Here is a 12,146-nt window from a genome sequence, read left to right on the forward strand (position 1 = left end):
GCTGCTCTTCCATGGCACTCATGCCCAGATGATCCAGAAGCTGATGGGCATCACCCTGCCATAAGGGTGACCATGCCTATTACAGGTGTGGGAGGTGGGTACCAGATGGTCCCACCTGGTCCTAGGGAGGAGCTCCCTGAGGGTCCTGGTTTCCTTCCTCAAGAGTCGTGCAAATAAACACTGGCCCTGGGTCCCTGGGTGAACAATGTGCTCCACGCAGTCCTGGATCACTGCATGCTCACCTCCTGGGGACGTGGGGGTCATACAAGTGATGAGGACCAAGGAAAACAGTTCTCTGGGGTTCCCAGTTTTTGCTTTTATTCCCAAGTTCTAGGAGGCCTTGAATCCAGCCTCCTCACTCCAGCTTTTTTAGGCCACCCGTGTGTTCTGGAACTGTACACAATTAATTTTATTATCAAATAATTAATTGGTCTTCTGACCAATCACTAATGGGGATGCCAGTGAGCAATGAACGGCCAGGCAGACATAGAGGGCCCTAAATAATCCCTCTGGTTAATTAAGAAACAGAAAATGTACAAATGGGTGGTGTACATTACAAAGTTCAAGGGTTCACTAAAGGTTTACTCATCACTACCACTGACAAAATATTTATACCTCGGAAATGCTCTCTTTTTCAAACAGCATTTCATTTATTTAGGCAAAAGATCCCTCAAAACTTACATTTATCACCATCACCGCTCCTCTTCCCCTCCCTTTTCCTCACCCCTACACGTCCTAAGACCCCACCGTGGAGCCTGACACATCTCCCACCTCCTCCCCATCTGTTCACCCCCAACTCTGGATCCAGACTCTAGCCTTCTTGCATAGGAGGGCAACCACATTCCCAGAGCCCAGGGCTGAGTGAGTCAGGACCTTCCAGGGCTTAGATCACTCAACGAGTCCCGGACAACTCATCAGCTTGTCCTTATCTCTCGTACCACCTCCCACCGTACATGCCCCAAGAAAATCCAAAGCAGAGTCACTGACCACATCCCATTACATTCACATATTAAATCAGTACAGTGTCTTGCATTGGCTCATCTAGGTGTGGTGGTGTAAGCAGTTATTTGCAAGAAAGAGCTCTCTGCAAGAGGCCCCTTTTGTCTTGTCGCTTTAGCAAAACTATATTGTAAGTAACCTTAAACCAGGCACTCACAACATTCTACTCATCTCTGACCCAAGCACACCTTTCAGATCTTTTACTCACACAATACCTTGCCTAAGCTCTTGGTTCTTCCCTAATCAAAGAAGTAAACATGAAGAATGATTAACAGATGACCTGATCATTTCCCAGCTTCCCTTTGAGTAATCTTGAGAACAAACTGCGTCAATGAGATAGCATCTAAAGAAAGATCACAGGAGGTGGTGAGCCTTCAAGCAGTGGGAGATGTCTTATGAGTCTGATCCCTTATCTCAATGATTAACTGAAATTACTTTCTCTTTTCCCTTTAAAAACTTTCAATCCTGAGCAGCATCTTCAGTGTTGGCTTTGAGGACACTAGTCCACCTTCTCCCCAGATTGCAGGCTTTCAGATTAAAAGCAACATTTCCCGTTTCTACCAACACTTGCCTGTCCAGTATTGATTTTTGAGCAATAAGCAGCCAGATTAGAATTCAGTAACAATAGTCCTTTCCAGCTAGGGCCCCAAGTGTTTATTGTGTCTGGTGTATTTCCTTAAACATGTTGAGTTTGATTCTTTTAGGAGTATTAGTTGTAAAGCATGGAACACATACTGTAGAAATTGACTCTAAATTGTACACTGAACAGTAAAACCCTAAGTGTGGAGTTCGGTGATCAGGGGTTAACTTGCAATGCTGCCTATGCAGGATGTAGTAAAGTCTTTGGCCAGGAGTAGCTGGGGTGGGGGCTGTCCTGATGTCCTTTTGTTATTCTGGTGGGGAGTCCCCACCTATGTGTATGTGCTCCTGCTGGGGTGGCATCAGGGCCATTGTAATGTGCTCATAGTCCCTGTCCATCCTTGACTTCTCAGGTCAGTGGTCCCACCTCAGCTCTAAGCCTCACTGGCCAGGTCTCCAGTTACAATTTGTAGAGTCTGGGTCTGCAGAGCTCCATCTAATGGGGGCCTCTGACTGAGAGTGCACCCTGGTATTGTTGAAATCCTGATGGCTAAAGAGACAGGAAACATCATCTGCTAAGGCTGCCAGCATTCTTCTGATTCATATTTTAGGGAAATACACTAATGGGCCTTTGGTTTTGCAAAAGTAATAGCAGAATTCTATTCTGCATAGAGAAGTTTGAGACATGACTGTGTAATAGGTTATCTTCCCTGAGGGTAGAAGTTTATGGGGAGATGATTAAGTTGTTTAGGAAAGAGACTAAGACCTAGGTGGAGCCCAGAGAAGGCTGAGAGTACAGATCCTAGGTCTGGAGTGAAGAATCCAAAGCCCCCACCCCCACCTCCCATGCAGGGAGAGACAGGCTGTGGCCCTACACTAGGGCCTAAGGTGGAAGGAAGGGCCAGGAGAAGACTTAGCATGATCCAGCCCAGGAACCATTGGAGCGCTGAGTTCTAGGATCCAATTTTATGCTTTTCTGTTCCACATTATTCCTGCTCTGGTCTTTAGTAAAGTTTTGCTCATTTCACCCTAGTCATCTTTTATCCTTTTGGGGAGGGACCTGTGTCCACATCTGAGGCGGCATGGTGAGCATGGCTATGACCTGGAGAAGGTGGTTACAGGGGGACAAGAGGTGATCTACAGGTATGATGGGGAAGCCCAGGGTGAGGGATGAGCTAGGGTATCAACCAGTCAATCCTAAAAGAAATCAACCCTGAATATTCATTGGAAGGACTGATGCTGATACTGAAGCTCCAACACTTTGGCCACCTGATGTGAAGAGCCAATTCATTAGAAAAGACCCTGATGCTGGGAAAGATTGGAGGCAAAAGGAGAAGGGGGTGGCAGAGGGTGAGATGGTTGGATAGCATCACCGACTCAATGGACATGAGTTTGAGCAAACTCTGGGAGATAGTGAAGGACAGGGAAGCCTGCTATGCTGCAGTTCAGGGGTCACAGGGAGTCGGGCACGACTTTGCAACTGAACAACAGCAACAATTCACCAGGATGGATTCCTGGGGCATATGAGCATCCCTGGGCATTTCCAAGAATATTGAGGTCAGAGCCTGATAAGTAATACCTGGATCTCTGTCGGTCTTCAAGGGCAGGCTGGTGAACTTCAGACCTTGGGTACATTGAGGTGCACATGCCCCACAGACTCTGCTGGTGGGATTGGAAGATAAGCGAGCCAGGAAGGGGATCAGGGCTCCTTAGCCCTCTTGGCCATCCTCTGGACAAGTGACACCCCATTGCTCCACTGAGCAAGGCAATCCTCTGAGGTCATTTCCTGCCTTTCATTGCACAGGCTCTGATGACCACCAGCCCCACCTTAGTCCAGCCTACTACATTCTACTACTCTCCACCTATTCCATGTGGGTTCCACTGGCTCCACAAAGTCTAACTTTCAGGTTAAAAAGGCCACTGCTCAGAAATTCCCCAGAAGTCCAGTGGTTAGGACTTTTAGTGCTCACTGCCGGGGGCCTGGGTTCGTACCTAGGTCAGGGAACTGCAAGATGCACGGCACAGCCAAAAAACAAAACAAGACAGACCAACCCAAAAAAACCACTGCTCACATAAACTCAGTATATTTCAGTGATGTGATGTGCTTGCCAGAGAGGCTGTTGCATCAGTAGAAGCATAGTGAGGTAACTGATCTGTGTCTCCTCAGCACAGGTTGCACAGATCTAATCTCGCTTCAGATCCAAGCATCACATTTGAAGATGTGGGTGTTGTTCAGATAAGTTACAGGAAGGTGAACGCTTAAGGAGGTGTTAAGCGGAGCTGTTAAGTGGAGGTGGCTTGAAAAGCTGTATGTCTGTGACTGGCCAGATGCTCACAAACTCTGCTTCTTCCTTCACACCCAGGAAAACTACATTTCCCAGCCTCCCTTGTAGTTATATTGGGGCCATGCAACTGAGATCTGGCCAATAGAGTGTGAGTAGCAGGAATACTAACCACATTGAGATTTCCCATAACCCCCATGTGAGATTCTTTTCATCCTGCTTTCCCTACCTGTGTGGATGGAAGAGGAAGACCCCAAGATGGTAGAATCTCTTAATGCATGAATCCTGAATCACTGCCATCACTTGGGGAAAAAAAAAAACGCCAGAAAGTAGTTGCTCATCTAGCCCTTGCATGAACAGGAGATAGACTTTTATTGTTTTAAGGCAGTATGATTTGGGGGTATATTTCTTATTGTAGTATAATCCAGCCTTGTCTAATACAAGCTTTGGAGATTTAACACTGAGAAGTAGGGTGTGAGAGTTGTATCTAAAGGTACCTAAAGGGCTTCCCTGGTGGCTCAGATGGTAAAGAATCTGCCTGCAATACAAAAGACCTGGGTTCAATCCCTGGGTCAGGAAGATCCCCTGGTGAAGGGAATGGCTACCCACTCCAGTGTTCTTGCCTGGAGAATCTGATGGACAGAGGAGCCTGGAGGGCTACAATCCATGGGGTCACAAAAAGTTGGACCCAACTGAGCAACTAAGCACACACACACCAGTACCTAAAGGGTCACTTGGCTCCAGAGGCCAGAACTAAGGCCAGTGAGAAAAGTGGTTCCACTTTGGCTCATTCAGAGTTACGATTTTCTGCCCAACCTTGGAATGACCTGTGTTGGACAGTAGTGAATTGGTATCCATGGTATTCTTTGCAGAGAAACTGGGCTATCATTTTAGGGGAGACGGTGAAGGGAAGCCTGGCATGCTGCAGTCATTAGGGTCACAAAGAGTTGGACCCAACTTAGTGACTGAACAACAGGGGATAATTCACAGGTAAGGAACTGGAGATCATGACCTCTGTGGGACTTTCCGACACTGTTATCTATGTTAATCTACCAACGTCTTCCTTATATTGGTTGACCCACCATTTCCCCAGAACACTGGGCACTGTTGTGACCTCAGGGTTATTGCCATCAAAGACCATCATCTTGCCAGATGAATTCCTGGAAGCTGCAGGATCACCAGCTGCAAGAAGCACATTTTTCAAAAAAGCATTGAACCAAGAAGGGCCAGATTCTGGCTCTCTCTTGATTGTACCAGCCAGAGAAAAGCGGCAGATGGAATGTATTTTGTGCTGCAAATTTCTCCTACACTTGTCTAGCCAACCCACAGACCAGTGTGTGTAAACAGGAAGATGAGCCCTCATCTTGCTAAGCAACACTGGTGAATGAGAAAGCAATCTAATGGCTCTTGCCATCTCCAGTCGAAACCAGATGGACCTTTTCTTCCCGCCCCCGCTTCTCTTGAGAGGAAGAAGTCTTAATCTCCAGTAATACCTTTAGTCTGTCTGAAGGATCGATTCTTCCAAAGCACTCCAGAACTCCAGGAATTTGACCCAGGAGGGATTAAGTGACTAAAATCAAATTTACTTTTGAACATGATGCATTTAATCCTTTGATAAACACACAGCCCGTCACTGTTGAAAAGATGCTCCAGCTTAAAAATGCTAATCACTAAATGGGGGGCTCCTCAAACAAAATTCAGACTGTGAGGATAAGGAGAGCCCCCAAGAGGTGGGTACAACAGGTGTTCCTGCTTTGGCAGTTTTCACTAGTGAGGAGAGGACAGTCTGATCCAGCTCTTTCTTACTGGATGTTGTGCTCAGTCGCTCAGTCATGTCTGACTTTTTGCAGCCCCATGGACCGTAGCCCGCCATGCTCCTCTGTCCATGGAATTTTCCAGGCAAGAATACTGGAGTGGGTTGCCATTCCCTATTCCAGGGGATCTTCCTGACCCAGGGGTTGAATCCACATCTCTTGCATCTCCTGAATTGACAAGCAGATTCTTTACCACCAGGACCACCTAGAGTAGAAGGGGGTCCTGTGTCCAAGGACAGGGAATGATAGTCTCCAAACCGCAGGGCTGAGTTGCATCCCCAGAGTCAAGGGGTGACCAAGTTAAGTCCCAGAGTGGATTTGCAACAATGTGCTGCAGTGTTTAGGACACTTCATGAATCTCTAGAGGACAGAGAAAAGCCTTCATTTAAGGCTTCATCCTTCTTGGTCACTACTGGGTAATCGAGGGCAAATTCTCTCATTGACCTGTTTGAATTTTTTCTAAGAAAGTCAATCCCTGGACCTTTCTGACTCTGTTGGGTACTTCATGGACCCTCTAGATGTCCCTGGTGTTGAAAGACCCTCCCTCCCCACGTGAACTGAAATACACTCCAACTGTGGCTGGTTAGGTTGCTTTATTTGCAGACTCAAGTTTGCTACATAAATCCACTGCATGGTCCAACACACATATACTTGGCATAAAAGAAAGGACAATACAAAAATACAACTCTTGATAATAAATGAAACTGCCTTCAGCTCATGCCAGTTTATCCCAGTGGGAATGCCCATGTTTAAGATCCAAATAGGAGGGAATTTGAAATGAGGAGGTATGGAGGCCTCAACCAGTGCCATTGCCTCTGTAAGATCCTGGGTTTTGCTTGGCTGTATGGTCATTTTTTCCACCTTCAGACCTGATCACTTCCTCCTCTATGAAGGGGAAGAGAACCTCCACAGGTTATGGAAGGGGCAGGGATTACACACAGTCAGAATCAAGTATAGACTTGGAATCCCACTTCCTTAGGGCACATCCAGCCTAGGCTATCAGCTTCTGGATGCCTCTGAAGAGAGGGTTAAGAAACTCGGGGTGGAACTATCTCTGGGAAAGGGTAAGAGAGACACAAGGAGAGACTGAAGATGTTCTCTGTGGTCCCTCTTCGGCAGATTCCAGAAATGTCCCACTGATACCAGTTTCTATCTTCCCATCCCTGGTCCCTCCCCAGGCTTGAGCCCACCAAGATCCTTGGCTGTAAGAGCTCAGATTCCAGGTCTCTGAGGGAAGTCAGAAGTGGTGCCGGTCCACTCCAGGAAATCTAAAGGGCTAGCATTTCTGAAAGGTGGGCAGGTCCCTGGAGTAGCAAGACGCTCTTCTGGTCCTTGGTGTATTCCCCAGGCAGAAGCTTAACATGACTGGGTGGGAAGCTTCAGGAGAGATGAGCCCTGTAACCAGTCTTCTAGGACAGAACAAGAGACAACATGTAGCCAGTGGGCCATCCCGTCACTCTCCAGGTGGGTGAGGGGGAACACTTGGGCAGAGGAGTGGAGATGGAGGACCAAGGAGGCAAGACAAGCCCAGGGTCTTTTCCTCTCTTTGTCACAGGGGCTACTTAAACCACAGTGGAGCTTCACCCACCCTTTGGGCTGAAAGATGCCAGAGAATTCATCTCTTGTATTTGTTTTGCTCCATCTAAGACCTTGGGGTGAATGTCATGCTCTTCTCAAAGACTGCAAGGCACTCGTCTGTGTATGTGGCAAACACTATCAGCAGTCCTATGACCTTAGCCTCAGTGTCTTGGAGCAGAGCTGTCACGGAAACCCTGGCATTTTAACCATGGACATACATACACATACAGAGTCCCAGACTTCTGGGTCTTGTATACTTTGGGGCAGATAGCAACAGAAGTTGAATTGGGAGGGATCTGTCAGGAACTCAGTTGAACACACTGCTTTAGGCCTCTGACCTGACACTTGACAGAGCCCCACGGAGCCCTAGGATTTGCTGTGCATTAGTGCTGGGACTTGGAGAATCCGCTCAAATCTCCCTGCAGGTGAAAACTGTGAGTTGCCTGGATCTGGGGTCTCTCCTCTGCTTGTCCCTCCCCCACTGTCCCTGCCACATACAGTCTCAGGGCCTCAACCCCTCCCCACATTCCTTCTCCCCATCCAACCTCCACGGGGTGGGGCTCAAGTGGTAAGGATGAAACACACCTTCCTGCGTTATCTTCTCAGGTAACACCAGTGCATTTGGACAAGGGTCACTTCTGGCATTGGAAGGCCCCAGCAGGTGAGCACCTGGGTACCTGCCTCCTCTCCCAGGCCCCTCTCTCCGCGTCCTCACACTCTGTCCTCCCACGAGCTTCTCTAAAAACCTCCTGGAGGTGAGTCTTCTTCCCACCAGCAGCCCAGCCAATGGCAGATGACCCTCCACATGCTGTCGGGGCTTATCCCCACACTCAGCTAGCAGCCCCGTTGGACTCGGCAGTCACACTAGGCTCCCTGGAAACCAGAGAGGTCGTGTTATGGCCCAGACCTGGGGCCCCGTGGCTCCACCCATCATCCCCTCCAGCAGCAAGAAGCAGCTGCCTTGGCCAAAAGGGCAGCAGCGATGCAGCAGGCTCAGGCCTCGCCTCGTCCTGCACGTGGGTGATGGGGTGACCAGGCTAGGACAGCCCACCTGCGGGGGACCCTCCCATTCCAGGCGGGTGGGGGGTCTGGAAGGCCGGGTGGAGCCTTGTCAGGACCTCGGGATCCTCGCTCTTCCCGGAGGCCTCGGGGGCGCCCAGCGGGTAGGCCTCCCGGGCCCGGCCGGTCCTGGCGCAGGTGAGGAAGGCCAGGCAGGCCCCGCGGAGGCGGGCCAGGTCCCTGTGCGTGGTCTCGCTGACGAAGCAGTAGAGCACGGGGTCGGCCACGCAGTTGAAGCTGGTGAGGAGCAGGGAGAAGTGGTAGGCATTGAAGATGCCCTTGGCGAAGTCGCAGCTGGACTCCCAGAGGCTGCGCACCAGCAGCAGCACGTGGTAGGGCAGGAAGCAGGCCAGGAAGATGACCACGGTGCTGAGCACTAGCCGCTGGATCTGGTCCTTGCGGCTCTTCTGGGTCCCGTGGCTGCGGCGCACGGCCCGCAGGATGCCCCGGTAGGAGGCCAGCAGCAGGCAGATGGGGAAGAGGAAGCCCACCAGGAAGCGGTAGTAGTTGATGCCGCGCTGGCGCGGCTCGAGCGGATAATGCTCGAAGCAGACGCGGTGCCGGTCGGCGTCTTCCACCACCTCCTCGTGCATGAGGAAGTAGATGCTGGTCAGCAGCTCCTTGACCCAGATGAGCGCACTGACGCCCATGGCGGCCTTCAAAGTGCGGAACTGGTGGAAGCGGAAGGGGTGGGCCACGGCCAGGTAGCGGTCGATGGAGATGCAGCAGAGGAAGCCCACGCTGATGTAGATGTTCTCGTAGAGCAGGATCCCGCACACCTGGCAGGACAGGTCGTCGTGGGACCAGTGGTCGTGCTGCAGCACGTACTGCAGCCAGAAGGGGAGGGAGCAGATGTAGAAGAGGTCGGCCACCGTCAGGTTGCACAGGTACACGCCCAGCTCGTTCCGGGCCTTGATCTGCAGGTAGCCGTAGTAGAGGGACAGGCAGTTGGCCGGAAAGCCCACCACCAGCACCATGACGTAGACCACCGGGGCCAGCGTCTGGTGGATGGTGTGGTCGATGTCACAGTTCATCGAGGTGTTGTCTGCCGTGATGTTCCCCATCTTCGGGCCTGCCGGGGCCTCACCCCCCATAAGCTCAGGAATACGCCAGTCTCTCTGTGGCCATCTTGTTTCTAGGATGTGGTTCAAGCTGCAGCGAAGGCTTGGCCTCACTGGTGATGCATAAGCCCCTGAAAGTCAAAGGCAGAAAGGCTTAGGATAATAGAAGCTAACATTTATATACCACCTACCGTGTGTCAGGCATTGCTCTAAGTGCCTCACTTAATTTTTTTCCCTAATGATTATCTTGATGCACACAGTTTTAACATCGATTCTTTTGATATTTTTTGCTTGTTCTGAAAAGGACACATTCATCCAAATTCCATTCAAGCATTTTTTTCCCCTATTAAACGGTACTTCTCTTTAAGATAGGCGATATCATCATTTCTGTGCAAAGCAAAACACAACACATACTTTGTTTAATGAGGAGCTATTTGGGCATCATATGCAGATAAAGAGCAAACCTTAGGATAGTATAACCTAGACAGCGCTTGAAATAACAGTCGTCCTACTTGAGCTTAAATAATGGTGACAGAACAAGCGTTAGCCAGGCAGAGAAAAAAGAAACTCAAGCTGACAGCTCATTCGTGTCGCTGGATCCATCGCTCATTGCAGGGCAGAAGGCAGTCGAGTGGTCGTGTTTGTGCCTTTCACATTGGTGTAGTGTCTCAAAATTTAGAAGATGACCCAGCCCACGAACTCCAACTCAACTGCACTGAATATACAGAATGCACAGACCAAGACACCGACATGCGATTTCTGTCTCCCCATCCCCCTTCCCTGGCCTCCTGTCCCTTATTTACTTTCCTGGTCCCTTGGTCCAGCAAGCAAGGCCTGGAGCTCTTGTGAACGCCATCCCATCCCGAGCTGGCTCTCCAAGGTAAAGATCAAATTCTACCCACAAAACAGCACGGGCCCCAGACACTCTCTTCTGCCAACATTCAGCACCATGCACATTTTTCCTTCTTGCTCACAGGAATTTGCCAGATCAGTCAACACTGAGGCCACAGCCTGTCCTGGGAGCTTCTTCAGACAGCACAAAAGAGACCCAACTTTGTTCACATCCTGCTGGGCAGTGACAGACTTTATTTTCTTGGGCTCCCAAATTACTACAGATAGTGACAGCAGCCATGAAATTAAAAGACGCTGGCTCCTTGGAAGAAAAGCTATGACCAGCCTAGACAGCATATTAAAAAGCAGAGACACTACTTTCTGACAAAGGTCAGTCTAGTCAAAACTGTGGTTTTTCCAGTAGTCATGTATGGTTGTGAGAGTTGAACCAAAAAGACAGCTGAGTACTGAAGAATTGAGGCTTTTGAACTGTGGTGTTGGAGGAGACTCTTGAGAGTCCCTTGGACTGCAGGGAGATCACACCAGTCAATCTGAAAGGAAATCAGTCCTGAAGAGTCATAGGAAGGACTGATGCTAAAGCTGAAGCTCCAATACTTTGGTCACCTGATGTGAAGAACTGACTCATTGGAAAAGACCCTGATGCTAGGAAAGATTGAAGGCAGGAAGAGAAGAGAATGACAGAGGATGAGATGTTTGGATGGCATCACCGATGCGAGAGACATGAGTTTGAGCAAACTCTGAGAGTTGGTGATGGACAGGGAAGCCTGGAGTACTGCAGTCCATGGGGTCACAAAGAGTCGGACACAACTGAGCAACTGAACTGAACTACTGTGCTCTGGCAAGAAAACAGGCCAAGCTTCCCACAGGGCACTGCTATTTCTCCTCCACGGAACCAGGAACCCAGTACAGAGCACAAGGCACTGAGACATGAGCACCAGGCGAGGGTCAGCAGCTCACAGGCTGTGCAAGTCTTTACCCTTCCTCAGCTTCAGTTTCCTCATCTATAAAATGGGGATAAAGACACTTGCCCTCAGGGTCAACATCAGTTCAGTTCAGTTCAGTCGCTCAGTCATGTCCGACTCTTTGCGACCCCATGAATCTCAGCACGCCAGGCCTCCCTGTCCATCACCAACTCCCGGAGTTCACCCAGACTCATGTCCATCGAGTCAGTGATGCCATCCAGCCATCTCATCCTCTGTCGTCCCCTTCTCCTCCTGCCCCCAATCCCTCCCAGCATCAGAGTCTTTTCCAATGAGTCAGCTCTTCGCATGAGGTGGCCAAAGTACTGGAGTTTCAGCTTTAGCATCATTCCTTCCAAAGAAATCCCAGAATCAGGGCCACATAAAATATGTCAAATGGCATGGCATTCTTTCTCCAGAGGCAAAGAAGCAGAATAAAAGATGATAGTCTGACTTGCAGTAGTGAACAGTTCATATTGTTGAGAATGTAATTAAGAAAATGCTATTGCTGGGCTTCCCTAGTGGTCCAGTGGTTGAGAAACTGCCTGCCAATGCATGGGGCACGAGTTCAATCCGTGGTCTGGGAAGATCCCACAGGCTGCAGGGCAACCAAGCCCCTGCGCCACAACTACTGAGCCTGTGCCCTACAGCCCATTCTCCACAACCAGAGAAGTCACCGAGGTGAGAAGCCCGTGCACCACAATGAGGAGCAGCCCCCGCTTGCTGCACCTAGAGGAAGCCCGAGCACAGCAGCGAAGACCCAGGGCAACCCCAAAACCAAAAAGTTAAAAAAGAGAATAAAAGAAAATGCTGTTGCCATATATACAAATGCATTTGAACAAGAGAGAATAAAAAATTTTTGCTGTAGGCCTACCTTACAGATTGGGCTTCCCTGGTGGCTCAGCTGGTAAAGAATCTGCCTGCAATGCGGGAGACCTGGGTTCAATCCCTGAGTTGGGAAGA

At 49.7% G+C, this 12,146-nt stretch overlaps 1 protein-coding gene across 3 annotated transcripts in view; it reads right to left on the bottom strand.

Moving 5' to 3' along the window:
- Window positions 1–6,248: 6,248 nt before the first annotated feature.
- GPR68 (G protein-coupled receptor 68) overlaps window positions 6,249–12,146 on the bottom strand; it is a 38,108-nt gene continuing 32,210 nt past the window's right edge. For all 3 annotated transcript variants that reach the window (XM_070775554.1, XM_070775555.1, XM_070775556.1), the window contains exon 2: window positions 6,249–9,503. In XM_070775554.1, the coding sequence (XP_070631655.1) occupies window positions 8,290–9,405 (1,116 nt within the window). In that variant the 5' untranslated portion in view covers window positions 9,406–9,503 and the 3' untranslated portion in view covers window positions 6,249–8,289. The remainder of the gene's footprint in view (window positions 9,504–12,146) is intronic.

This window comes from Bos indicus, chromosome 21 (assembly GCF_029378745.1).
Source record: "Bos indicus isolate NIAB-ARS_2022 breed Sahiwal x Tharparkar chromosome 21, NIAB-ARS_B.indTharparkar_mat_pri_1.0, whole genome shotgun sequence".
In the NCBI taxonomy this organism is placed as follows: domain Eukaryota; kingdom Metazoa; phylum Chordata; class Mammalia; order Artiodactyla; family Bovidae; genus Bos; species Bos indicus.